Here is a 26888-nt window from a genome sequence, read left to right as displayed (position 1 = left end):
TAAGTTATACCACTGCTTAATCTGTCATTAAAAAGCTCAGACAGGGCCCTGAATGTTAAAAAGATAAAGCAAAATAAAATATATTTTTCCTATCTCAACTTTTTCCCATTTAAAACAGCAGTCATGTAAATAAAGTAATTGCAAAATGTCAGATGATGCCTCCACCTTTTTCTACCACAAATCTGCCAAGGTGGGAACACAAGTGAAAACAAATTGAAGATAATGTGGAATTTTCTTCTACAGAAATGAAGTTAACGTAACGTTCAGCAGGTGACAAGAAGGCAAAAAATAGCAGAAGTTATTAAAAAAGGGAAAAAGGGAAAAAAACAAGTATAGTGTAGAGGACTGATTATTTGTCTCAAGACGGCTATGGTACATATAAACATAGTACAGCAAAGGGACATTTGTCTACAAGGTATTTTCCCAAAATTGGACTGTTAATACATTGCCAGATATTTCATATTCTTCTGAATCTTGATCAATCTGTTTCACCTCGTGTGCATTAAAACAAACCCTTCCCAGCCCTACTACAAAAGAAATGTACTATTCACATTCCAAAAACTAATCTGATTTTAAAAAGATCAACAAGATCAGGTTTTTACTACAGGCATGCCTGCCCGTGCAGGGTGCATGTGCATACATGACACGTACAGATAGCGAGTTCCTTGTTTTTTTACATCTGGGGTGCAACTACGAAGCTATACACATCCGTCTCATGTACATTTTATGAAATTTTAAACATAAAGAACTGCTTTGCTCTACAAATTCAGCAGCAACAGTCCAATTGCCAAACTTCTAGTTCAATCTGGAAAGCTAAGAAGAATGCAATAAAGATACAGGTCTCTAACTCATCTTTTGACAAGTGTCTTTTATTATGCTTGTAACCACATAAATATTTGACTAGGTAGATGCCAGAACTTGAAATAAGGGCAGCAGTACTGGCAAAAAGCAGCCAGACCATGGCTAGCACAATTGTAGCTGTTCCCTCAGGTCAGTTTCTGCAGTAAGCTGGTACTTCTCAGAGACACGAAAAGGAGCTCTATCTAACGACTTCCTGTTACTTATCAGCTTAAGTGCTTTGAAAGCTTAACAGCAGCTATCATTTTAACAATGTAAGCAATACCTGAAGGATGTATGCAATATGAATATGTATTTTCAATACAGACTGAACTAAAGCTAAGTGCCAAAAGTGTTTAAAGTGTATCAAGTTTCATACAATAATTTGTGCTTCCTCTCTTATATTTTTTACTTCTAATTTGAAGACCAGAATTACCAAAATCAATACCAATTCTATGGCTTTAGAAGGAACAAGTATTGTTTCTTGGATAGATAAGAAATACTGCCTGCAAATTTTACCTTGGGTTACCATTACTACATAATACCATAATATGGTCTGACTGCATTTTTATATTCCCTCATCTATTTCAGTGCTTCATACTTCAACTGTAATCTTCTCATTGTCCTGATGGTTGTGCCCACACAGTGAACCTTTGGGATGAATAGAAATGCTAGCCGATAACCCCACATTTGTTATGTTTAGATAGTTACAGTTTCATACAAACTGGGATGGATTCTGATCAAAGTGAATTGGTAAAATCCAGACAGCTTTCTACTACTGCATATTCCCAGTGCCTAAACTTCCCTGGCTGTTTGGGGGTAATAATTGGAAAAAATGCCTAATTGATAAAAAGAAATCATGTGGTATGCAACTCCACTTCAGGCCACAAGATAGAGCCATTACCACTGTCTGTTCAACCCAGCAAGCCTGCATGGAGCACAAGCCCAAGAGTCGCTGATGTTTGGGGACCACAGTTTTCAGTACCTAACAGAAATGAAACCTACAAAGATGCAGTACTTATAATACATTATTGGTTTGATTGTCTTATTTTCAAAGTTAAACAAATACACAACCTTTACCAAACAATTTAATTCCACCGTGATACATGCCATGGACTATCGTAAGCAACCCTGAAACCTTGCCTTTGATGTGCAGACAGCTTTCTTGCATATACTAGTGCTGTGGTATCAGAATACTTTAAACGATGGAAGTGAACTATCTTTTTTTGATTCACACTGTTCCTTTGTAACAGGTATGTAATAAGACGGAACAAGTCAGTTTTTCCTTCTCTGATATCACTCAATAAAACTAGCGGGTTACAAATTACCCTTATACAATACATGGTCTACAAAAGCATGGTGTAGGTGTAGCTGCCTCTAAACACAGCTCTGGACTGCGGTTCACTGATATAAGCAACCACGTGTGAGACTCAGCACAATAAAGCCTACAAGGAATGGAAATAAATCTCTGTTTACAGCTTATTCTCATTTGAACAAAAAATTAACAGCCATTTTTGAACTAACTATTCAAAGTGCAGCTTGACTAAGTTCAAACCCATATATTTTTTAGGCTATATTTCTGATATAGTAATGTGGACAAAAAAAAAACCAACCAAGTACCACAACAAACCATGACATGTTAATCAAGATTCCACAGTATGTAGTAAAGTAATAAGCAACTGATAGTCCAATTTTTGTCTTTTTTTTTTTTTTTTTTAAAAATATATACTGCCCAAGATGAAAAAAAACTCACCAATTAGATATTACATATCAGAAACATGGATGTTGACTGTCTTCCAAGTAAGTGGACAGTCTACACTCCTCACATATACTTCTCCTAACTTTTTAAATATCTTGCTGCACTGCTGCTCTTTGTAACTGCTTGGGTGAGGTCAAACTTGCAAGATCAAGGCTCATATTCATCACGATAAATATAAATGAAATGTACCAGCCCCAGTTCTGTATTCACTTCATGTTTCAAATATAGAACTCACTTAAAAAGACTGCATATTAAGCGATATAATTTTTGCAATTCATTTCACTGAGATCATTTATTCAAATGAAATACACGCTTCAAGGTGACAGCGATGTCCTCTTTTCAGCACACATGTTGCTTACAGGACAAAAGGCCAAGTCAAGTGCAATGGAATCCACCTGAGATTCCAGTTCATTTATAAAGAACAACACGCAACCTTGCAAACACATCTGCATGCCTTTTGGAAGACCTGAGAACTTCAAGCAGCAAACCTGTAAGCTGATCCTAACCTGAAACTGCCAGTATCATTCCAAGCTAAAGATTTTCCTTCATCTGTAAAAGCGAATTCATATTAAAATACTAAGATCTGCTTTCTCTAAAGGCCTGCTAAAGCTGTTAAAGAAACTCTACATGCTTTGCTTACAATCAAACAGGTCACAACTCATTCAAGACAATGTTCAGACAGAACGCACAAAAGCACTTTCATTTCAGCAAATATTTTCAACTTCCTGCCTTCAGTGGCCCTCCAGACAGCAGTTTTTTTTAAAGAGTCAAAATATTATTTCCTTCCCTTCCTCCTCTCCTCCACTGAACTCACAACTGAATCATTTTGTTACATAGTTTCCAATAACTTGTTATTTGTCTAGAGAATAAACCAGAAAGATTCTCAAACACACACATACAAAACTAAGCGAAACGTCAGTGCCTCGGAACTGGGATAATATAGGGAATTTAGTTGAAACATTTTGTTTTCTATACAATTATACTTTTTCCAAGCACAACTGTTTTTGGTTGTAGAGCTTTTATCAGTATTTTGTTCCATCATTCACTCCACTTTGTTTCCTTGATCTTTTGCTGCATGTCATCCTTGGATTTGTGAACTTTTTTTTCCCCATTATTATTACCTCCTCTTTCCTCTTTCTTATGCCACGTTTGCTCCCTCACTCTGAGCAAAACCTTATGTCCTTCCTTCTATCATACATACATATGAAGGATATACAAAACATATACAAATTACAATTCTGTGATACAACTCCTAGTGTTCCGACACACTTCTTCCACACATGCCCATTTCTCGTTTTCCATAAAGATCATCCAGTTCCGAACACTCCCATTCCCAATTGCCTGAAAGCACAAGCACCAATTTCCCTCTTCTGGCTGTATAGAGAAATAGGCTAAAATGCTGACTAAAATAAAAATGTTGACTGGGAATTCTCCTACACCCAAGGAGATAAATAACATTCACTCCTGGCCTAAAAATTGTTCTCTTTTGGAAGCCACTGTTTACCCAACACGGCCATACACACTTCCTAGAAGGGAACAGCATGAAATCATCTAAAATTTCGATGTGAGTCTTTTTATCCTAACATTCCTCAAACTTTACAAAATTGCAGCCGCCTTCTTGCTAATACATTTTCGTGCAACTCCTCAACTTGGCAGAAGCACAGAGAAGTGACAGTCAGCTGGATTTCCTGGCTGCAGGTACAAACATTGGCTCCTCTCCCCCAAAGGAATAAACTGCCTCCAGCAACCCGAGAAAATCCACACTTCTCTAGCAAATGGGAAAGAATGCCAACATTTCTTTCTTTCTCCCCACCCTGCAGGTACTGAGCTGCTGCCAATTAACAAAGCATTTCCCCATATTTTGCAATCCCTTTGAACCTTTTCAGGACTTAAGAGGAAACAGTTTTGTCTCCATGTAAATCTTTTCAGTGCAAATCCTAGTCAGAAAAAAAAAGAAAAAAAAGAAAGAAAGAAAAAAAAAAAAGGACAACTGCAGCAGAAGCCATTAGACAGAGAATCCTGTTAGTTTGTATCCACAACTTGAAAATTTCAGTATTTAGAATATATTTGTACAGAAGCCAAGAACAATCTGGATGCAATGAAAAGGGGAAATCACAGTGAAGAAGATATTAAGTGAATATGAGATAAACCACATTCAAAAGTTCCCTAAATTGGTGATTGCTTTTCATGCTGCCGCCACATCGCTACACATAGTTTTAAATGAATTGTTATTTTCTATGCAGAATAAACTTACACTATACTTTAAGTATTCATTCACAAGTTCAACTAGTCTTACTTTGAGAAACAGGGTTAAAAGCTGACTTTTGTTCCTACAGCATAAATATTCCCAATGTTTAATGGCAAAGAAACAGTTCAGAGCCAGGGCACAGGGCAGAAGGCTACCAATATGAGTGTTAATATGAGACTAAAAGAAAAGCTTCTCTTCCCCAGATCAGTTATCATCTATTCATAAACACAGAGAAATACATGCAGAACTCCTCTCTTGTCCTAATAAAAAATATCCACTTGGTCGCCTGAATATCGGCATTATTACACTAAAGAAATCTCATGGATGCTATCTTTACAAGGTAGGTTAAAAACTCACGAAATCAGCTTCAAGTTTTCCCATTTCTTGTTTGTAGCTTCTCATTCGACTGCTGTACATTCCCCGACTTTGAGGTGGGATCTCTCGAACTTCCAGCTCCATCTGCTCGAGCTACCAAGTAAAAATAGAGATATATAAGTTAAAGCGATAATTAAAGCAAGAAGGAATTTGTAGCTGAAGGTGTCCCTGACCTCAGCAGAGGAGCTGGAACTAGATGGTCTTCCAACCCAAACCATTCTATCATTCTGTGTTTAGCTAAACGCTCACAAATACACAAAAGAAACATTTCCTCTTTCATGAAAAATGTTGTCAACCCCACAAGCAGTATAGAGATGTTAGAAATTTTTTTACACAGCATTAAATCAACAAATTACTGATGAAGCTGGTATTATTAACACTTTAAAAAACAAGCAAACAAACAAAAAAAAGATTCTATTAAAACCCTTGTGGATTTCAGTTTCAAATGCAGTGAATACACTGATGAACATCACGCAGAAAACATCTCACCTCCACCTAGTTGTATGGTTTTACAAATTGTATTTTATTTATTTTTCTATACACGCACATTTTATACAGAGATACATAAATGTGTAAAATTTTATCCACCAACAGCCTCTATGTGTAATAAAATAGTTGTTGTACTTTTATGCTTACTCAGCAGCATTAAGTAGCCCGAGCTTTCTGAGCCAGCTGCATAAATCTACATCCCAAATCTGTATGCAGGTACATTAAATAACCGGGTTTTAGAATTGTAATGAAAACATTGTTCAAGAACTGGTATACAGTTGAATGCATAAAATGTCAGAGAATTTATCTTTAAATGTTTTTGCTACTTATTTTTGACATGCAGAACTTTAAGGGGCCTTAAACTCAAGAATATGACATCAGGTTACAGAAAATCAAAAGGAGTTATAAACCAGGGCTGACTCGCCTGCTAATTACCTGCCCACTGGGTTAAGGAAACACCTTTACACAGTGCTGGCTCCTCAGGAATTCTGTTGTGCACAGCTAAAAAATCCCTTACCTGCTTTTAAAATCTTTCCAACTTACTTTAAAAAGATAAAAGAATAGCTCTCCTTGGTTGCTGTAAATACCTGAAACAATATTTACTCACCTCCTACTGATCTCAGCTGAGCAATACAGCATTGTAACAGAAATGCCTTTCAATTAAGGTCCCAAGCTTCTGATTACAGGTCTTCACAAGGGATAGTTATAGTTTATTCCTATGTAATCACTAGCTTCCACTTTGAGATTTCATCCTCATAACATAAAGAAGCATCTGAATTTAATCAAGTGAATTACAAGATACTGGAAAGTCATTCCGCCTGATCTATTCTGATTATACAAAAAGGCATTTGATAATAAACTGTAAAGCTGACTTTAATTAAATAGGCAGTAATGAATTGAAACACACAAAGCTGTTTCTAGATCTACCCAGTTCTTTGGTGCAGGCTTAACTTTCCAAAGGGGTATTATAAATTAAACTGATAGCTATAGTAAATGGTTTATTTCTTATCATTTCACCCCAGTAGACTTGAATGTTCCATAAGCATAGAAAATGTTACTCTTACATCTCTTTATATGTGCAAGATCAGGATATTTTAATGAAATCTCAATTCTTTTCTATTAAATAAAAACGAAGCCATCTCCCACAAGAATACATCTATTGCAGCCATGATCAGACCACAGTCCACAATAACCAAAATCCTCATTCTAAACAGTATCAGAGAATGTAAAGTCTGAGACATCTGTGATGTTCAAGTACTGTGTGCAGTCTTGTGTGCTAGAATATATGAAGGACATAAAACTATTAGAGAGCAACCAAATGAAGGCTATGAAGATGGGAAAGGATGTGGAAGGCAAGAGGTGTGAGGAGTACTGAGGTCCCTGGGTTTGCTCAGTCCAGAGCAGAGAAGCTGAAGAGAATCCTCATAGCAGTCCACAGCTCCTCACAGGGAGTGCAGGGGCAGCACTGAGCTCTGCTCCCTGGGGAAAGCATCAGGGCCTGAGGTAATGGCATGGAGCTGCATCTGGGTAGGGTTGGGGGTTAGGGAAAGGTTCTACACCAGAGGACAGTGGGCATGGAAAAGGCTGTCCAGGGCAGAAGGAAAGGCACTGAGCTGCTGGAGCTAAATAAGTATTTGGACAATGCTCTTAGATATAGAGTTTGGATGGTCCTGTGTCAAGTCAGGGGTCAGACTCAATCCTTCTGAGTCACTTCCAAACAGCATACTCTACAGTTCTGTGACATTCTGCATGGGATGCAGGAATGGATGGATTTCTCTCCAGAAAGCTCTTACTCAGCAGCTACAGCTTTACAAGGCAGCCTGGGAGTAACATTTTGGTGTCAGTTCTGCAGACAGATCAAATCAATTACACCACTGATGCTACCCAAACAAAGCAGACTGTTTTAAAACAATCCGTGGTTAGTCAGTGTAAATAAAATATCTCTACAATAATATTTATAATACATAAGAGAGTTATTTCCTAACCAATTAGGATTTAAACCAAAACAAAGTAAGCCAAGCTTAATCAGACAAGAGGAAAAACAAACCATTGTACAAAAACTATCAGTGCCAAAGAATTAGGATTGTTTTGGTTTTCTAGCATGGCCTTTCATTTAAAAGAGGATCTTTATAATCAGTTCTGTTATTATCAGGTTTGTTCAAATTGATTTTAAACCCAAGCCTTGACATTAATCACAAACATCTAAGGTAATTACTTAAAGCCAATAATTGAATTAAGCACCTGTCTAGCAGCATTAGCAACAAGATCTAAAACAAAAGCGTGAAAGAAAAGTCAGTATATGAAATCAAGATCATCGTTAGGATGAAAATGCAGATATAAAGATTTAGCTTTTATTCTCATAATAAATACAAATGTGGATGAACTACTTCTGACATAAGAAGAAAAGTAATGAACCATTAACTCAATTTCTGTTCCTTCCAATCTTGCTTTGATTAGAGAACCAAATTTGAATGATTTTTCAACATAACACCCATGCTGCAGTTTCCCTGTAGTGTAATGTCTTTTTTGCCATGTCAAGTCACAGCGAAAAGGAGATGAAAAGCACTTCTACATTCTTATTTTCCTTCAGCTTTCTGAAAATGAAAGCGCCCCAAAGGCCTTAATATATCCTCAGAACAGCCTCATGACATGGACAGCAGTTTTACTGTATTTCTCACTGAGAATATTGAATAGGAGAGGTTAGGTATTTTATCACCCTCATCAGCTAAGCCTGCAGTGGAGTTCCACCAAGATTCATCTTTCCTGGGTCTTAATTCAATGCTCTGCCTACAAGACTAATTCAGCCCTTACACTAAACGCACAAGTTATGTCAATACGTTAAAAACCTTTTCCTTTCTATGCCATAAACTTTAGAAAGTGATTTTCAATATTACCACTTAGTTACTAATCATATCATTGACTCAAGGTGCTCAACTTGAAGAACTTTCACACTAGTGGAACTAACTTCATTTCCTTATCCCCAAAATCAGTTTATATTTCTGACATCAGATAGACCAAATGAGTTACATTTGCAAACAATAAACAAAAACAGCTCCAGGCAAAGATCTACTGGTATGTGGAAAAAAGTCAATCAAATCAATTGACAGCTACACCTTTGCTCAGCTACTCTACAGCTACAAAACTTTATTTTTATGCTTCATGCACTTGGAGTACAAGACAAGTTGTAATGGAAACAAAACAGAAAAAGCCAGAGATGCTCAACATGTATTGTTTTCCTCCATCAGTGTGAACCACTAACTAATGCTCAGTTAACATACATGCTCTTCTCAGTACCTCAGACTACCTTTAGTCCTTCAACATCAAACTATCATACCAGCCTTAAATCACTTAACACAGGATTAACTTTTTTATATACTCCTCTTGAGTACTTTATATTCTCAAATATTTCATATTCTATTATACTACTAAGAACTTTTAGGGAACCATGTAAGTTATATGTTACCACTAATGATATCAGTTTGCCCCAGCAATTAACAGCATCCAAAAAGCCATAACATACCAGTTCCCTTGCTTCTTCAAGCTGCTTCTCAATATTTGCAACCATCTGCTTCTTCTCATCTGGAAAACAATTGTGAAGATATCAGTATAATTGTGGTCCTGCCATGAAAAATATACACTATTTCGAAATAAGCTTGCAAGTTAGAACTTAATCAAGGGACTCACTGTGTAACATAAACATATACTACAATAGACACATTTGCAAATTTAAAAACAGAGAGAGAGAAAAAGAGAATGGAGAATGCTTGGAGTTCTCTGCTTTTTTTGTCCAGTGTTTGCTAGTTCTAGAAGTAGCTATCTTTGCTCCAAGTGTATGAGTTCTGCGTTAGCAGGTACATGCTGGGGGTGTACAAATTCATGTGAAACGCATATATTTGAGCCAAATGGATAAATATGGTTTTAAGACTTAATCTATTTATTAGAAACACGTAAGATGGAGAAAAACAACCACTCCAATTACAGTGAGTTCAGGAACTGAAGATTAATGGCGTCTCTATTCCTCCCCTCCTCATGCTGAGCAGAAAACCCTGATCCTCTTGCTCCAATGGGAAAAAAATATGTCACAAGAATCACAAAAAATACCACCTTATAGTAGCAGTAAAAACATAATTAAGTAACAAAAGTTGAAAATAAAAAAAAAAAGTACTATAGCCTGTTATAAGTTATATGTAGCAATAAGGCAGGAATTGGGGGATGTCAAGGCAGTATCAGTAACAGAAGTCTCGATGTAAAGCAACATGTCTTGACACATAAAGCAACATGTGCCCTTAAAAAAGCCTTCCTTAAAAACAATAGAACTAGTCCTGAAAGGACTATTTTGCTACAGAGATTTTGACGGAGGAATCCCAGTGTAAGCAAGTTGAATTTCAGCCGAGTCTTCTCATTAGTGTTACAAACACCCTGCATTACATTTGCATGGGCCTATTCACCTTCATCTCCACCAGAACTAGACTCTACCATCTCTTTTAATTCTCTCATTTACCCAGTATACTCTGCACTCACTGAGGGTAAATTCATGGTCTATCCTTCCTCAGTTACATACACTGGAGTACTGCCTGCAGGGAAGATCAGGTTCAGAATCACCTTTCCACCTAAATCACAGTGCAGAGATCTTTGCAAATAATGGGCATGGTATGGACTAGAAAAACTGTCTTCTGATGATTGACTATTCTGTGTGGTAGCTTCTCAAGAACAGAGCATATGCTCTGGGTTATCATCCAAGAAGCTGCTATGGTATTGTGGAGTAAGTGGGCAACTCATTTCCAGTCCAAAACTGAGACTATTATCTGAAGTCCTTAACTAAGGGAGAATTCCTCTCAAAGAAGCTCAAGTTCTCAAGAAGAGCCAGTTGGAATGTAAGCAAAGGCTCCTGAGATAAACTGGATAAACACGCAGCCCAGTGACAATGAGGTTTGCCAGGAGCTTAAAGAGACTCCACATTGACTTCATTATACCCCATATGAACAAATCAAGGTGTTTGCATGCTGTAGCATTAAGAACTAAACAGAGCGCCTCAAACAAAATATTGTCAAACAGTGATACCCTCTGAGTAACGAGAACTACACCAGTGATGGAAGTGAGAAGGAAGCACTTGAATCCTTTCAAAAATAAAATGTTAGAGCTCATTCCCTCTTATCCTTGAAAGAGGCCCAGAATTTCATCAAGTTATCCACTCTACAAACCTAAAGCCATGGAAAAAGACCATCTTCCTTGGCAATCTTGAATTCACACTGCCATGTCTGGCAGATGCTACTATGGCAGAAGGTGAGGAAGATGTTCGTTTCTCTGCTAACAATGTCTTTCATAAATTTCCCACCAGATTCTCATCGTAGCACTGAACTCAGTAAAATTAATGGCTAGACATTTATCTTCTGGACATAACTAAACCCAAGAGAATCTGCTTCCTTGTCCATACATTTCAAATCTCCCACTCAGCTTCCCAAAATACCTGTTCCTTCGTTCACCTGAAAGCAGGCAACATGCCATTGGACCAAGGAAAAAACAACATAAGAGACAAAATGCATGACACCATTTTATTGAAGCTGAAACAAAAGTGCAAATGTAGCCGCAGAAAATAAATGCAATATAGGAATTTCATTACATCACCGAGTTTTACTGGATTACAGTTTTCATATACATTGAACAACTTTATATTCCTAAATTTTGGGGGGGAGGGAGTACTATTATTTTGAAGATATTTTGTGCTGTTCAAATTCCGTGTATACTTACATGAACTACCTAACATTTCACTGGACACTCAGTTACCCTAATGCTAAGCTCACTAAAGCCCAATACAGTCATTTATATTCACCAGATGATTTATTGAATATAAAAATACAAATTCCTGTGCCAACTCAACTGCTATCAGTGCAATTTTAGTGTTAAGCTTCTGATTGGACAATGGTGATGTCTTCCTTTGCTGGCACACAAACACTGCAAGGAATCTGTAACAAAGCCTTCATCAGTCACTGAACTCCAGAACTATAACAACATCCAACTCTTTCTTCAGTCCTCCAAATGCATAATACTATCATCTGCATCTACTCTGCAGATATTTAAGCAGCTCTTCCACCTAGGACTACCAACACATCTAGGCCTGTTGCTGATACCTGCAAAAGAAGCATGAAATGCTACGGCTGGATTCATTCACATAGTTTCAGTCTTAATGCCATGCCTATGCTTAAGAATCAGCCACTGTTTTTCCACAGTCAGAATGCCCACAAAAGGGGAGGACACGACATCCACTATAAGACATGCTCAGAGACCGTATGCAGATGAGCTCAGAGTAAGGGAAGCTTGCTGCAGATCTAGCAGATCAGGACAAACAAGCTGTGATCCAATTAAAGATTGTTACTGGTGCATTACCCTGCTTTGTTGTAGTACTTTCCAATCTGCTTATTTGTTATACTTCACATAAAACTTCTACTTCATATAAAATACTGAGGTGGTTGTTTTTTTTTCTTTATATACATAACTTTTCTCTTAATTCAGAACCAGTAATATCCTCCAGAAAAAAAAATGAAAAGCAACATTACACCAAAGATATCTAAATTTAGAATGTAATTTTTGTTCCTGTGCTGCCAGACAGAATGCTGTTAAGAAAACGCTGCACTTGGCTTGTATAACTCAACTGGTCACATAAGTATAAAGAATGGAAATAAAAGGAATCTGAGTAAGGATTGTAAAGAATCCTGTATGTATATACAAGGTTGTACCGCTTTTGTAAATAAGACCAGCTTTTACTACATTTTCCTCCGTTCTTTCAGTTTTGCCCTTGCATTAGGCACTGTGACAAGAAGGCAGATCTCTGATACGAACTTACAATGAAGAAAGTTTCATTGCTTGTAGAATTGCTTTTCTTTATTTATTAGTACACGCTGAAGAAGAGACTAAATGACAAAGAACTTCAGTTTGCACATCACTTGCAGATTTCACTACAATGGTCGAGGTGGTTTACCTGGTACCACTTTACCAGAATGTACTGTCTAACAGTAAAGACAAATAGAACAACACATGGATTTTTCTTTCTCTTTGAGCTTTAAGACTGGGCTCCAGAAGCACAGCATAAAGAGCCAGCCATAAAATGGAAACAGCAAACTCCATTACAGGGATACAACAGAAAATTAATGGTAGAACTTTCTTGAGTTAAACCTGACGTACAGTGCTTTGACTGCTCAGTAGAAGATGCAGATATCGCGTATCAGCCCTCCAATCAAAAAACATCACCACACGGAGGCTACCAGGCTGGAAAAAGGCTAAATATTCCAATTTGTACTGAGAACATTTTCTTTCAGATCAAGCAATTAAAACTGATATAAATGTTTGGTCAAACCACAAGACAGATGTTTCTCGACAACACTGAGGAACATTAATAAAAGACATCAGTCAATGATCTTCATTCTCCAAAGACCTGCAGCAGCATCACAGAAAATCTACTTAAAAGCACTTCTCAATTTAAAACATTTTCTGTAATTCTCCAGGTGGTGCTTGGCTCAACAGAAGATATTTCTTCCTCAGACATTCTACTGTCCCTGCTGCTCATTGTTCCTGCAGTATCAGAGCGTCTTTGTTACATTTCTTGCTGAACTATTTATGCCTCTGTGACAACAGCATTGTTTGTTGAGCCATTATCCTTCTAGAATGTAAGACAGCATCAAGTCCTGTCAACAATGAACACCAGGAATATTAACGAAACAGTTAACCAGTATTTCTCCAACTGCACATGAAGCTTAGAGCAGGTCCGTCTCGGGAAGGAGGATGAAATAAATCTGTCACTAGACTTCAGGAGATCTCTCTGTATTATTCAGGAGTAGCACAAGTCCTTACACTTCTCATCCTGCTTCTTCCTGCGTGGAGGAAGAAGACCATGAGCAATCTCTCTCAAATCATTGCTGCTGAAAAATGTCACCTCACGTGCATCTCTCCTCATGTCCCCCTCCCACCTTGGATCATACTCCTCTTTCTGTGGCTCTCCAAGCCATCTCCACAAGAACTAACTTGAACTTCTGGTGATGAAGAAGTTTTGATCTTGCAAATATTCCTAGTAAGAAACAAGGGAAAAACGTGCATTTAAAATGTTTCTACTTAATGTGTTCAGCATAGTCAGAGTTGTTTTTTTGTGTACCCAGGCAGTAAAATGCCTCTACTAGCTAAGACTGCAATTTGCTTTAAAGTCATAAGTAAACATTTTGCTGAAAAAAGACAGACATTCTGAAAACTAAAGCACTCTATCCTCAAATGCACAATGCAAGAAGGAGCTATGAAGCAAGCCAGTCCAAGATACATGAGACTAACATGAAAAAGTCAGCTCTTAAAATAATAAATTAGCTGTTGTATTATTTTCAGGCCATTCAGCTTAGCACCAAACTATTGATCCCACAGGGAACATGCATTCCTTCTCCTCTGATAGGACAGTAAATTCTGAAAAAAAAACAACCACAAACAAATCAACAACAACAACAAAAAATCCACCACATTTCTAATGGCCGCTTAAAGAATTATGAATTCAAAGCCTGTTGCTTCTAAGCTATGTCACCAGTGAAGACAATGATCCTTATTAATTTCATATTTAAGCTCCAAAGCCTCCCTAGAGCATAAAAGACTTTGAAGAGAGAATTATGGAAACCAACTACTGCTAAGAAAAATATTCTTCCAACTAGTAAAACGATACTGAGTACTTCTATTATCTATACAGCTAGGAAATTAAATCTACATTCCTCTTCAATGAGCTGTCTTTGAAGCACTACCAATTTTCAAAACAGAAGGCACTGTTGTATTTATGATGTCTTCCTGTACTCACAGGAGCTCCTTGTACTTACTCTGCTTAAGCATGAATGGCTCTTTTTGAAGCAGGGGAAAAAGAAATGCTGCCTAGATTAGGTACACCACAATAGTGAAGAATTAACTGTGTCTCTTCAGTAGATAGCTGTAGAGGCTATTTGCATGTTACTTATTGGTTCCAGGTAACATCAGTTACTTTAGTTCTAAATCTCAATCACAGGAATGCATAAGTACCTGCATGTTGTGACTGAATTATGCCCTGATGTCTTTTTTTGTTTGCTAAGTCAATGAGGAGGCAAAGCTTCCCCTCCTTTAGCCCTGCTTTTGACTGGTCGCTGAAATGCCAATTTATAAGAAGACCTTCTAATTTCTTGTCACAGAATTAGATATACCTTCCCAGAACCAAAGTTCAAGAAGCATCCAAACAATGCTGTCAGACACATGGACTGATTTTCGCATGGCACTGTGTGGAGGCAGGATTTGATGATCCTTGTGTATCCCTTCCAACTCAGGATATTCTATGATTTAAGAATCAAACAGAAGTTTACTGAAACATGGACACGGTTTAATAAGAATTGTTGACAGGTGGATGGTTGGACTGGATGATGGTGTAGGCCTCTTCCAACCTTGGTGATTCCGTGATTCTATGTAAATCCCCATTCATTCTTTTAAAATGCATTATGGACCATTGACTTAGTAATGCACTGAGATTATATGTTTTAGTCATCCACTTGACTCAAATTCTCTTTAGAGAATTTACTTCTTCACCACCCTAAAAACGTTACACTTTGGTCCTTAAGTCACATAGAAAAGCATCCCATTAGCACGTGTGCTTGGACACCCTCTTTGTATGACACCCAGTCCCGCAGTCTCCGCATCCTAAAACTTGGGGAAATCTGTGCAGGACACAAGAAGCAGAGAACCAGATACAGAGGTTTCATTGAGGTGAGCTACATGAGGAACAAGAACCCAATTTCAGCTCTCCTCTGCCTCATTCAGGAACACCAAATCAGAGCAGCGATTCACATGTGTTAAATTCAGCTGCTGGGTTGGAGTCTTATTTCTAGCCCTCTCCCTCACACATGCCAGCAGGGATACGTCATGCATACGGCCGTGAGTACAGCAGCGGGTGACAAACACCTTGAAGTACGTAAGCACCGATTTCCTTCAGTGCTCTCTACATGCGAGTCAGCACACCCTCAACTACCCTAACAGCAGGCAGAGAAAGCACTGATTCGGATGACACCGCGCATAAGCTCAGTCTATGCACTTGCTCAGCCTAACCGTGACCAAGTACCGGCACGCAGCGCGGCTCACGGCCGCTCGGACACGGTTCCAACCAGCTCCGGGCCCGCCCCGCCGGCGGGAGGCTCCGTGCAGCCGGCATCTCCCGGCCCCGCCGCTTCCGCCCCACCTCTCACCCTCTCACCTCCGAGCAGCTTGGGCACCCGGCCGATCCTGCCCGTGATGTCGGCCGTCAGCACGGCGAAGTCCTGCTCGTAGCTCTCGAAGTCGGACGACATGACCGCGCCGTGGGGTCGGCCCGGCGGGACGCCGCGCTCCGCCGTTCCACGCGAAGCCGCTTCCGCGTTCTGCTCCCCGCAAAGCCGTCCCCACCGCCGCGGGTTCCGGCGCACCGCCCGCCCCTCAGCCGGCTGTTTCCCAGCGGGCCCCAATAGCGCGCGGACCGTCTCCGCCTCGCGGACTGCGCTGGGCGGGCGGCCCCGCTCCCCACCGCCTCTCGGGGCGGGGCCGAGGCCCGGCGGGCCCCAACACCTCCCCTTCCCTTTCCCGTTCCTCCCGGCGGGACGGCGAGGGGTTGAGGGAGTCATGTACGGCGGCAAGGAGGCGTCGGGAGGGCGGCGGTAGCGGCCATGGGCGGCCCCGGGGGGCTGCGGGAGGTGCGGCGGCTGTGCCACTGGGGGCCGCTGGTGGCCCTGTCCGTGGTGATCGTCTGCTCCGCCACCGCCATCGCGGACGCCGTGCTGTGGTACTGGCCCCTGGACACGGCCGGGGGGAGCGTCAACTTCATCATGCTTATCAACTGGACCGTCATGATTCTCTACAACTACTTCAACGCCATGTTTGTCGGCCCCGGGTACGTCCCGCTGGGGTGGACACCGGTAAGCGCGGCCTCGTGCCCGGGCTGGGCTGGGCTCGGCTCGGCGGGGCGGGGGGTGAGCGGGGTCGGGCCTGGGCCTGGGCCTGGGGGTGCGCGGGGCCCGGAGCGCTGCGGGCGGGCGGCGGGGCTCCCACACCTGTCCTACGGGCCGCTCCGCGCCTGCGTGGGAACCTCCGCTCTCCTCCCCGCGGCTGTTGGGCGCTGCCGGTGTGCCCTGCGCCGCTCTGTGCTGTCACGCTGCGCTGTGCTGAGCGATCACGCGCATTTGCTGGCGGTGTTCATTCCTGAGGAGGGCCACGAGGATGATCAAAGGGCTGGAGCACCCATTCTGTGGAGAAAGGCTGAGGGAAGCTGGGCCTGGAGGAGAGAAGGCTCCGGGGAGACCTCAGTACAGCCTTGCAGTACTTGAGGGGAGCTCATAAGCAGGAGAGCTGACTTTTTGCGTAAGCAGATAGGAACAGGGCAAGGGGAATGGCTTTAAACTAAAAGAAGGGAGATTTAGGTTAGATGTTAAGAAGAAATTATTTGCTCACAGGGTGGTGAAGCACTGGCATTGCTGCCCTGAGAGTTTGTGACTGCCCCATCTCTGGAAGCATTCAGGGCTAGGTTGGATGGGGCCCTGATGTGGTGGGGGCACCCAGCCCATGGCAGGGGGTTGGAACTCTTTTTTTGAGGACCTTCCAACCTCAGCCGTTCTGTCATTCTGTCTAACATGCAATGCACTGTTATAAGACAAGGTAGAAGTTTGCATTCCCTTTGCTTCAGTAACCTCTGGGAAGAGGAGTAGCCAGGGGCCAGAGCAATGCAGACCCAGCAGATTCGGACAGCTGCCCAGAGCTGGAGCTCAGGGTAACGATGCACAAATCAGTAATAATCACTCTTCTACTTGTGGAGTGTTTCTCAAAACAAAGTGCATTGTGGAGAGTATCCAGGTGGGATACTGAAATACTCCACTATTGGCCCACTATTACTGCTTACTGTCTACAAGTCCATCTCATCTTTCTGCACAAACTGTTCTTTTCTGTTTCCATTTCTTTCCCCAATGATAATGGCCCCGTTAATACTTTATATTCTCAGATTGTCACTGTGAAACCCTGCTTGCACAATTGATACTTCTCCAAATTGCTTATTTGTTTAAACAAGCAGCACTTTCAATGGTGATGATTATGTTGATAGTGGAGAGAGTTCTTTTATTTTTTGTTTTGGCTTAGGAGGGTTGGGTTATGGAACACACCCTGCCAGAAGAAGGTGGATATGCACAAGGCCATACAAGTGCCAATGCATGTGTTGTCAGCAGAATTATGTACTCTGTGTAATGTGCCTATTCTTCTATTTAAAGGAGAAATCTCAGGATTGCATGTATCTCCAGTACTGTAAAGTGTGTCAGTCTTACAAGGCACCCCGTTCACACCACTGTCGGAAGTGTAACAGGTACAGTCTCTTTATAATTGGTTTCTGTCTGTGTGAAAAGCAACTTCTCTGCTAGTGGTGAGCTGTTAAAATATATTCATTCTGGTCTTGTACTGTATGTGTTTTAAAGATTTCAAATACTTCCAGTTTCCAGTTGCATGACTTCTTTGTGTTCTTACTGTATTTTAGTTAAAGAAAAATGAATAACCTCCTTTAACATTTTCTTCTTAGCTGGAAATAATTTCTCTTGGGAACACGGCAGGGTTACAATATGTCAGTACTGTTTCAGAAGATGAACCTGTGTAACTACCTAAAAATCTTTCAGTCCTTTTTTTAAGTTCTGAGTCCAAGCACCCTCATGTTCAGTGAGCAGGAAAGCCTGTTCTGTAATCTTTCCAAATGGGAATAACTTGTTGATTTAAGTGGAAATTTTGGACTGTTTCTTACCATTCACTTGAGGGTTTGTTTTTTTCAGGAGCAGTATAAGTGAACTGATAAGCCTTTTGGGTTGACATAAAAAACCTTTGGCTTTTTGTGTGTTTGTCCTCCAACAGATCTGTTTTGAGCTAACGTTGTTAAGTTTTTATTATTAATAGTTGCTCTGGAATTTAGTGCATCTTGAAAATAGCAAGCCATTTGTGCTGTCTGCAGTCCAGGCTGTAGGTGCATTTATCTTTTTATTGGGTAGGTCCTCCTCTGAAGGACTGCTAGAGAACATGGTAAGAAGGTATTGCAGTGTGCACATTTACTTGTTGTTGCTATAAATACAAGATACCCAATCAGTGCTTTCAGGAAGTAGACTGAGAACAGGTCAGTGTTGCAATTTGCTGCATCATTCTTGAGTTTCAAAACAAGACTCCTTTCTCTGACTAACAGTCCTTATGTTGAGGGGATAACAGAAAATGTCAGCAGGTTCCTGTAATTATCTTTACAAAAGCAAGTTCTAGTTTATTTCACTAAATTATTAAAAGAAGAAACCACAGCACAGTCTACAGTTTGTTTTGCTGATTCGTTTTAAGAAGTTACTGCCCCTCAGCTCTGGCCAAAATAACTCACTTTGTGTGTATTTCTAGACTGCAGGAGTGCAATGAGGTAGTTAATGTAAATCACAGCTGGAAGTCTTCTATGAACTGATTAAATTGTGGTGGCCCTTGTGAATGGGGTGAGGCTTCTAGTCCAGATTAAGGAACTTCTTCAGAAACATTTGAGCTGATGATTACAGTCACGTTGAGCCTACACTAAGAAAAAGTGTTAATTCTTTAGAAGATAGAAACTGAGCTTCCTATCAGGAATGTACAAGCTTAAAAGATGAGGTTAGTAGTTATAAAACAAGTACCTCTTTTCAGAGAAGCTGGATATTTGTGTAATTCAGATATGTGTTTATCACATGCCTTAGGTCTGCAAAATTGCTATTAGTAAGTGGTGTGAGGTTAGTACATAGCAGTTAATGAAGTCTTCAGAGAGCTTTTACGAAAAGGTGAAAGACATTTAGTGTCTCTTAATATGCCTCTGCTGGTGTATTGTTGTGTGTTCTTTATCCAGGAGGCCCAAAGGAGATTTGATATTTTGTCTCTTTGGTGTGCTTGTTTTTTAAGGAGCTGGCAGTAATATTAATGGTTAATTATTACTTTGGTAGCCCTTAAACTTCCCATGACTCTGCATGTTGGCTCTGAAATATGGAGTTATTAGCAACTAGTAAGTTTGAGTAAAGAGAAGGAGGGACAACTAGTGAGAGTAGGGACCTTCTAGTACATTCTGTTTTGTTTTCTTTTTTTCTACAGCATGAAGTACTATTTTGGGTAACAAAGAAAAAAAAACAACCCAAAACAATAATGTATTCATTTGTTAGAAATGGGTGGGATTGAGTGAATATTAAGTTGTAGCAAGTTAGCTGTCCTTCCCTTTGATTTTTCTTTTTAAACACCATTTATGTCCTCTGTATTAATCGCCATTTATTATTTACAGATGTGTCATGAAGATGGATCACCATTGTCCTTGGATCAACAACTGTTGTGGTTACCAGAATCATGCATCTTTCACTTTGTTCCTCCTCTTAGCACCACTAGGATGCATTCACGCATCTTTCATATTTGTAATGACTATGTACACTCAGCTTTACAACAGAGTAAGAAAATATAGTTAAGTGCTTAAAATGTTCTTGAAGTTGGATGGGTCATTTCTTCCTGGGAGTGTGGGACAATTTGGTTTCCTGAAAAGAAGCGCCTGGAATTTGTTTTTGTTCTTTAACATGTATTGTTTTGCTCTTTGCATTTTGAGAAGTATATTCAGTATTAGGTGAGGGATTAAAAAAAATGCTTGGTTTTCCCTCCAGTCCCTCCCCCCCCTTTTTTTTTCTCCAGTTGCTTGTCATAACCACAGGGAGTTTGCTAGAGCTTTGCACTGACTGAACACTGATTATGAGTAGCACATATCATATGTGTTAAACTTTACCACAAGTTAAATGCTGTTCCTTTTCTTCTACTTTCTACTCTTTAGAACTGTATCATTTTCTTCAAGGATAACATAATATATGCTATGTTGGGAGCCACAAATAAATTACGTTGAATTTATTTTAAAAGTAGAAAAATTAACCGAACTAGCAATAAGGAAAGCTTTATGTGGAACACATCCCTTGTTCCGGATCTATGGTTAGGATTTCGAGTTTCCGTTTTTAACCTTTGTGATTGCATTGAAAAGCTTGAAAACATTAACTCAGTCTAACAGATAACAGCTCTGTGCTGTATTTGCAGAGCAATAACAGTGAGATCTGCTACTTGCAGAAGCTTTCAGAGGGAAACCTATAACATTTCTGTTGAAAATGAATACTGTGCTGTGCACAGGTTTTCTCTCAGAACCTGTTGAATGTGTTCTCTAGTATACCCAGAGTCTGGATTTTTGCTGCAGATTTTAGGCCTAGTTTGTTGTGGAGTTTGTAATATAACCATTTTGATTTAGTTTTCTATTCAACAAAGAACAAGGTGGAAAAATTAGAACAAGAAAAAAAATTGAATATATATATATTCATTTTATATGAATATATAATAATATGAACGTATATGAATGTATATAATATGAATTAATATATGAATATAATATGAACATTTTATATATTTATATAAATCATTAGTTTATAAAAATAGATATATACATTATATATAAATATATAAAAGTAGATACACACAAAATTTTATCTATTCCACTTGCATCATAGGCCTATCAGGTTGAGCACACACCTTCAGATTCAGATTACTTACAGGTAACTAGTTTTGTTTCAGCAGTTATTATGTTTCAGGCCTGAACAGGAATGTTTTCCCTTTGCAGATATCTTTTGGGTGGAGTTCTGTAAAAATTGACATGAGTGCAGCCAAAAGAGACCCTCGAACCATTATTCCCTTTGGACTGTCTGCATTTGCTGCATCTTTATTTGCCTTAGGACTGGCGTTAGGAACAACGATTGCCGTTGGTATGCTGTTTATTATTCAGGTAAGCTTATGGCTTCTGCTACAAACAAGTTAAAAAATGTGACTTTCACCTCTTTTGTTACTGGTATCAATTGCAAGGCAGAAACAGAATTCAGAATTGTGATAGGAGCTCTTGTTTAGAGCTTATGTAGCTGTTACTTCTCAGGACTATTTTAGTTGCTTTTTCCTCCTCTGAACTTTGCAGCAAAAATCTAATAAAAAATGAGATGTGCTGTGTAAATCCTGTTCTGGAAATAGCAAAATACCCAATACTTGGTATTTTTGGGAGTCTTGTCCCAGCCTGTGAAAATAGGAATAAGTATGCCTGGAACATTACTTGAAAACTCTGAGATCTTTGGAATGAAAAAAATACACAGTTGTAGCATAAACCGAGATACTACATGGTATCTCTCCAAGTGTGTAATTGTGGAGGATAGCAGTACCATGCGTCTATGCTGAATATTATTTCACATTTTAGTTAAGCTTATACGCAATTGTTCAGTTGTACAAAGTTGAATCCAGCTTGTTAAATGAAGTTTTCTTTGCCTAGCTAATGCATTTCTGCAGAAAATGAATGCTATTTTCATCTAACCCTTTTATTTAATTTAGATGAAAGTCATTTTGACAAACAAAACTTCAATCGAGTCCTGGATTGAAGAAAAGGTAGGCTTTTATTACAGTAGCCTTGTTCCGTGTTGTTAACAAAGTTTATTCTCTGTATCTGTTACTTTCTTGTTTCACCTGTCCAGATTTGAACCAAAGGTGTCACTGCAGCAGTCATTTAATATGAGGAATTCAGAGTAACCCTAGAAAATTCTTCACTGCCACCAAGTTACAAAGAAGCATTTTGTTATTATCTTTTCGCCTTGTTCTGTGTCAGATTATCAGTAGGATCTTGAACATATATGAGTACCCAGACATTGTAATTCTTTATCTTTGCACAGCGTTTAGCTTAGCTGGATCAAATCTGTAGACCTTTGAGTAACTGGACAGTGAAACTCTGTTACAACATATATAAAATTAAATGTGGAATAATCTGTAGACATTTTTGTCAAATTTAGTCTAGTAATATGTCCTTCCTGAAGACTCAACACAGTCTGCAATGTGTATGTTTTTAATAAGCAATACTACTGCAACATAGAACAAATTCTTCCATTGTTCCACTAGATGTCACTGTTACTAAAAGAATGGAGCATTCACTAATACGGAAAATGTAATATTTAAAGCATGCTTTTATGCTGAGTTCTTTGAAGTGAGCTAAACTTGAATTGTATTGAATTATGTTTGCAATTGTTAAGCAGAAAATCCTGAGTTGTGGAAATCTTTGTGTTTAACTGAGAACTAGTGAGGCATAAGCCTTTGAAAAAGGCATAAAATAAAGGCTTGGAGTGAATTGATTGGAAGTATAGCCAACTGACTCTGTTGTTAAACAGAGTAAATCAGGAAAACAAACAAAACCACAAACACTTCTAAATGCTACAGTTGTCTCATCTAGTTGTAAGTAGTTTTAAAAGTTTAGGTTAGTGTGTGGGAATTTACTACTCTGGTCCCATAATGGTCATCTTTGGGGCTCATAGATCCACACAGGGCCTCTGACCTGGCCTTTATATGTGCTGTTCATCTGTAGTTTATAAGATGTGTTTTAAGTTTTGTATTTCTTTATTTCCAGGCCAAAGACAGAATCCAGTACTACCAAACAGATGAAACCTTTATTTTTCCATATGATATGGGAAGTAAATGGAAGAACTTCAAGCAAGTGTTTACGTGGTCTGGGATTCCTGAGGGAGATGGTCTGGACTGGCCAGTGAGAGAAGGCTGTCATCGATACAGTTTGACGGTAATTGATCTTCAGTGTTATCTCAGGTTAATCTTCCCCACTGTCCCCTGAAATAATGTACCAGATTTTAAAGTAACTAGAATGGCCTAAGAAATAGGTGTTCTGTCAGATTTTTCTCTCATTTTTGATAGGCTAGCATGCTTTGTGAGTGCTTTTAAATGCTAAATACATTTCCCTGAGTTTGCTTAATGCTTTTGGTACTTAACATCATTTTGTGCTGAATACACACAAGTCCTCTCCAACTAAACACTGCCTAAATTCTTATTTGTAATCATTTATAGATAGAGCAACTGAAACAGAAAGCAGACAAGCGAGTAAGAAGTGTAAGTATTTGTGATGTTTGTGATCTGACATCGCTTAGAAATTTCCTTATAAATAAATGCAAGTAATCACTGATACTGTTTCTTTTCATTATTTTTAAACCTAGCAATTAACAAAGGCTTTGTGTTTCCACACAAAGTGTTCTGTAACCTCTGCTTAATTAAACTTAAAATTTAGCTTTCTTTGCATTTGCTCTGTAGTTTCTTAATAGTAAAGATGACTCTATACTTAGTTGTTAAGTAGTTCATCTGGAATTTTGAGTCTCTTTCACAGCAGTGGTCATTTATACTCAAATCTAATGGGGTACTTTGAGTGATTTTTGGTACAAAACAGTCAGCAAGGCCATAACTCCCCACAATATAATACATTGCCATGTTCTGTTCAAATTTGTAGGTGCGGTATCGAGCCATAGAAGATTACAGTGGTGTCTGCTGCCCTCTGACTAAAGGTGTTAAAACATTCTTCACAACACCATGTACTGAAGAACCTAGAATTGCACTGAGTAAAGGGGATTTGATTTTAGCTACAAGAGGATTAAAGTTAGTGGCTCCACACTTTTATGTTTTCTTAAAAGTAATGTTGAGATGTGTTCTGGCAACTAATTGTAACCTGTTACACTTTATTCCCTAGACACTGGATGTATGGTGAGAAGATTCTTAACTCAGCTGGTGATGGTATGGAACAGATATTTTCATTTTTTTTCTGTTAAAAATTTGCAAATTAATTTTGCGGCTGTGTAGCTTCTGGATAGAAACATGAGTATCATGTCTTCAGTTCTCAAAATGTGGAATGACTTACTTTATTGGCATTAGCCCCCCTTCTCTTTAAAGCCATATCCACAGTCTTTAGTGTTTACATTTGGTAGACCTGATAGCTTTGATAAATACTAAACATAAAGTGAATCTTTCAGAAATACTGATATTTGAATATTGATTCTTAAACACATTCAGAATTCTTATGTAAATCCCCCCTGTATATATAAGAGTTACTCTTAATCTTTGTATGCCTTAAAAATGAGATGTTAGGTTTGGGATCAATTCCAAGGACACTGACATGCCTTTACGTTGCTAGGTAGCCACAGCTGTCAAAGACAGTAAAGATTCTCGGTGGACTGTGTAGAGACAGTGTCACGGTAAACTAAACTGGTAATTTTCACTTTTCTCCTGGAAAAAGAAAAAAAGAGGTCTTAGCAAAAACTGTACCTGACAGGCTTCCCATCAAGAGTGCATTGCTTTCCATTATCTTTTCCAAACAACTGTGAATGCATTGCATGTATGTCCTTTGTTGGCAAAAGAGGGGAACCCAGCAGTCACTATGTTGAAACCATCTGTGCTTCTCATGGGAAGCTGGATACATCCATGAGCTGTAAGTGCTTTCAAACACCAAACATGAACAAGTCAGTGTAGTGAGGATGATAGTAGTTCGTAATGTGAAGGTTAGGAGGAGATATCTGTGCTAAATATAGTCCATTATTTTTTTAACTTTGCATGTGAAATGAAGCCTGGATGAAAGACTTTGTACATTCTGAAAGTCTGAATTAGAACTTAAAATAACATTAACACTTCGGAGAACTGGACTTTAAAAATATTGTGAGATTTGTTAACACTGCATAGCAAAATGATAAATAGACAGGAATAACTAGCTTCATAAAGAAAGGCGGAGAAAATAATGATTAAGTAGCAGTACTTTTAAGGGGAAAAGTAAACAGTCTTAATCTTAGAATGAGTCAACATTTGCAAAAAGCAAAAGCATCTCTCTTCACAAATGCATGAAGTAATCCTTCCATCCCACTTAACGTTTTCAGACGTTTGGCTGAAGTACTGTCACAGGCAAACATCTTGCTGCATCTCCAGAAAAGGGAAGATCAGCTGTAGAGCGAGTTGAGTGGGAAACAATAAGAATATTTGGAGCGCTAGAAAATTAGACCTATGTGGAAAAGATGAAAGAGTTCGGGTTTCTTAACTGGATTGGAATAAGAGGTAGCAGAAAGCCGGGGTATGTACAAATAGACATCAGCTGCATTAAGGTTTGTTGTAGAGCAGGTTATTAGCTGCTTCCTGAGTTTCTCAGGAGCAGAAGAGGAACTGTAAAAGATTCACATTGGATATGAGAAAAAATTGTCTAATAGCAAGAAAAGTAGAGTACTGGGAAATATGTATGAAAACAGGTTAGGCGGTAGGAGAGACTCCATGCATCCTTGGCCAAATAAGTTAGGGATGACTTTTATATGCTGCCTTGGAGCATACAATAAATTAGGTAATTTCTTGGTGTGCCTCTCAGTCCTGTGTTTATCTTAAATAGCAGGTTGTATTTTGTTCTAAGTTAATGTAACTTTTCATATCTTAAGGTGGAATAAGAGAACGAGGCTGGTTCCCTAGGAAATGTGTGGAAAAATGCCAATTTGACTCTGAAACGGATCAACCAGTGGATGAAGAGAAGAAAAGCAGATAGCCTTCTCATTTTTTTTAATAAGAAATGGAGTTTTTTACTTCGGACCATAATCCTTTACTTGAAATTTTCTGTACATTACTTTAGACTTATGCAATGACTGTGTTGGAGCAAGATTTTCTTTTCCTCACAGTTGAAAGGGTTGGATATGCCTGTGCCATGTTTTGCATTCTTTTCTGACAACAAATAATTGAAGAAGCCATTCAGTGGATTGCCTTCAAGATGGATCTTTCTCATCCCAAGTCAGGTTTCTTTTCTTTCTGCTGTTTAAACTGCATTCTGAGGAACCACCTTTTAGTTTTTTTCCACAGCTGCATCTTTTGTGATGCGTGACACTTATCTCTTGTATTTTACTTTCTTTGAAGTTGCCCCTTGAAAAATAGAAAATGAATCTCATTCAAATTCTAGATAAGATTTGTTACCCGTGACTTTTAATGATGTGAATTATCCACCTCAAATAAATAATACGTTCATATTTATTTGTGGACTTAATTGTTCTTAGAGCATATGAGAACTTGTTTATAGGCGTGGGAAGGTGTACTGATTGAGAAGCAAATGTTTCCCAAGCTGTTTTCTAAACAGGAAAGACTACAGCTCTTGCTATACAAAGTAAAGTAATATCTGCTCTCTTAAATAGGAGCTTGTATCCAAGGGACTGGAGTTGCTGATCCATCGTAGACTGAAAAGAACCACTAGTTCCAAGAGAGAAAAGTTCTGCAAGTCTAGTCACTACATGATGAATACCTTTGCTAATACATTTTTAAGTAGTTTCTGGTATGGAT

General features: G+C 39.0%; 2 protein-coding genes across 5 annotated transcripts in view; one reads left to right on the top strand and one right to left on the bottom strand.

Moving 5' to 3' along the window:
• VTI1A (vesicle transport through interaction with t-SNAREs 1A) overlaps positions 1-16339 on the bottom strand; it is a 246194-nt gene extending 229855 nt beyond the window's left edge. For all 4 annotated transcript variants that reach the window (XM_072339582.1, XM_072339580.1, XM_072339579.1 and 1 more), the window contains exons 1-3: positions 15937-16339; positions 9229-9287; positions 5202-5312 (exon numbers count right to left, since the gene is read on the bottom strand). In XM_072339582.1, coding sequence (XP_072195683.1) covers positions 5202-5312; positions 9229-9287; positions 15937-16339 — 573 coding nt within the window. The remainder of the gene's footprint in view (positions 1-5201; positions 5313-9228; positions 9288-15936) is intronic.
• Positions 16340-16381: 42 nt separating this feature from the next.
• On the top strand, positions 16382-26585 carry ZDHHC6 (zDHHC palmitoyltransferase 6). The gene is made up of 10 exons (XM_072339578.1): positions 16382-16630; positions 17969-18060; positions 20005-20164; positions 21361-21522; positions 22110-22163; positions 23170-23337; positions 23619-23660; positions 24052-24197; positions 24289-24332; positions 26006-26585. The coding sequence occupies exons 1-10, from the start codon at positions 16382-16384 to the stop codon at positions 26107-26109; spliced, it is 1221 nt and encodes a 406-aa protein (XP_072195679.1). The 3' UTR covers positions 26110-26585.
• The last annotated feature ends 303 nt before the right edge of the window (positions 26586-26888 follow it).

This window comes from Excalfactoria chinensis, chromosome 6, assembly GCF_039878825.1.
Source record: "Excalfactoria chinensis isolate bCotChi1 chromosome 6, bCotChi1.hap2, whole genome shotgun sequence".
In the NCBI taxonomy this organism is placed as follows: domain Eukaryota; kingdom Metazoa; phylum Chordata; class Aves; order Galliformes; family Phasianidae; genus Excalfactoria; species Excalfactoria chinensis.
Note: the sequence above shows the minus strand (reverse complement) of the source record. Positions and strands in the feature narration are given on the sequence as shown.

Bases quoted from the DNA above. Each gene is read 5' to 3' on its own strand.
- ZDHHC6 (XM_072339578.1), top strand. From the start codon at position 16,382: ATGGGCGGCCCCGGGGGGCTGCGGGAGGTGCGGCGGCTGTGCCACTGG. The intron at 18,061-20,004 runs GTACAGTCTCTT...TATTATTTACAG, and splicing joins CACTGTCGGAAGTGTAACAG to ATGTGTCATGAAGATGGATC. The intron at 20,165-21,360 runs GTAAGAAAATAT...TTCCCTTTGCAG, and splicing joins ACACTCAGCTTTACAACAGA to ATATCTTTTGGGTGGAGTTC.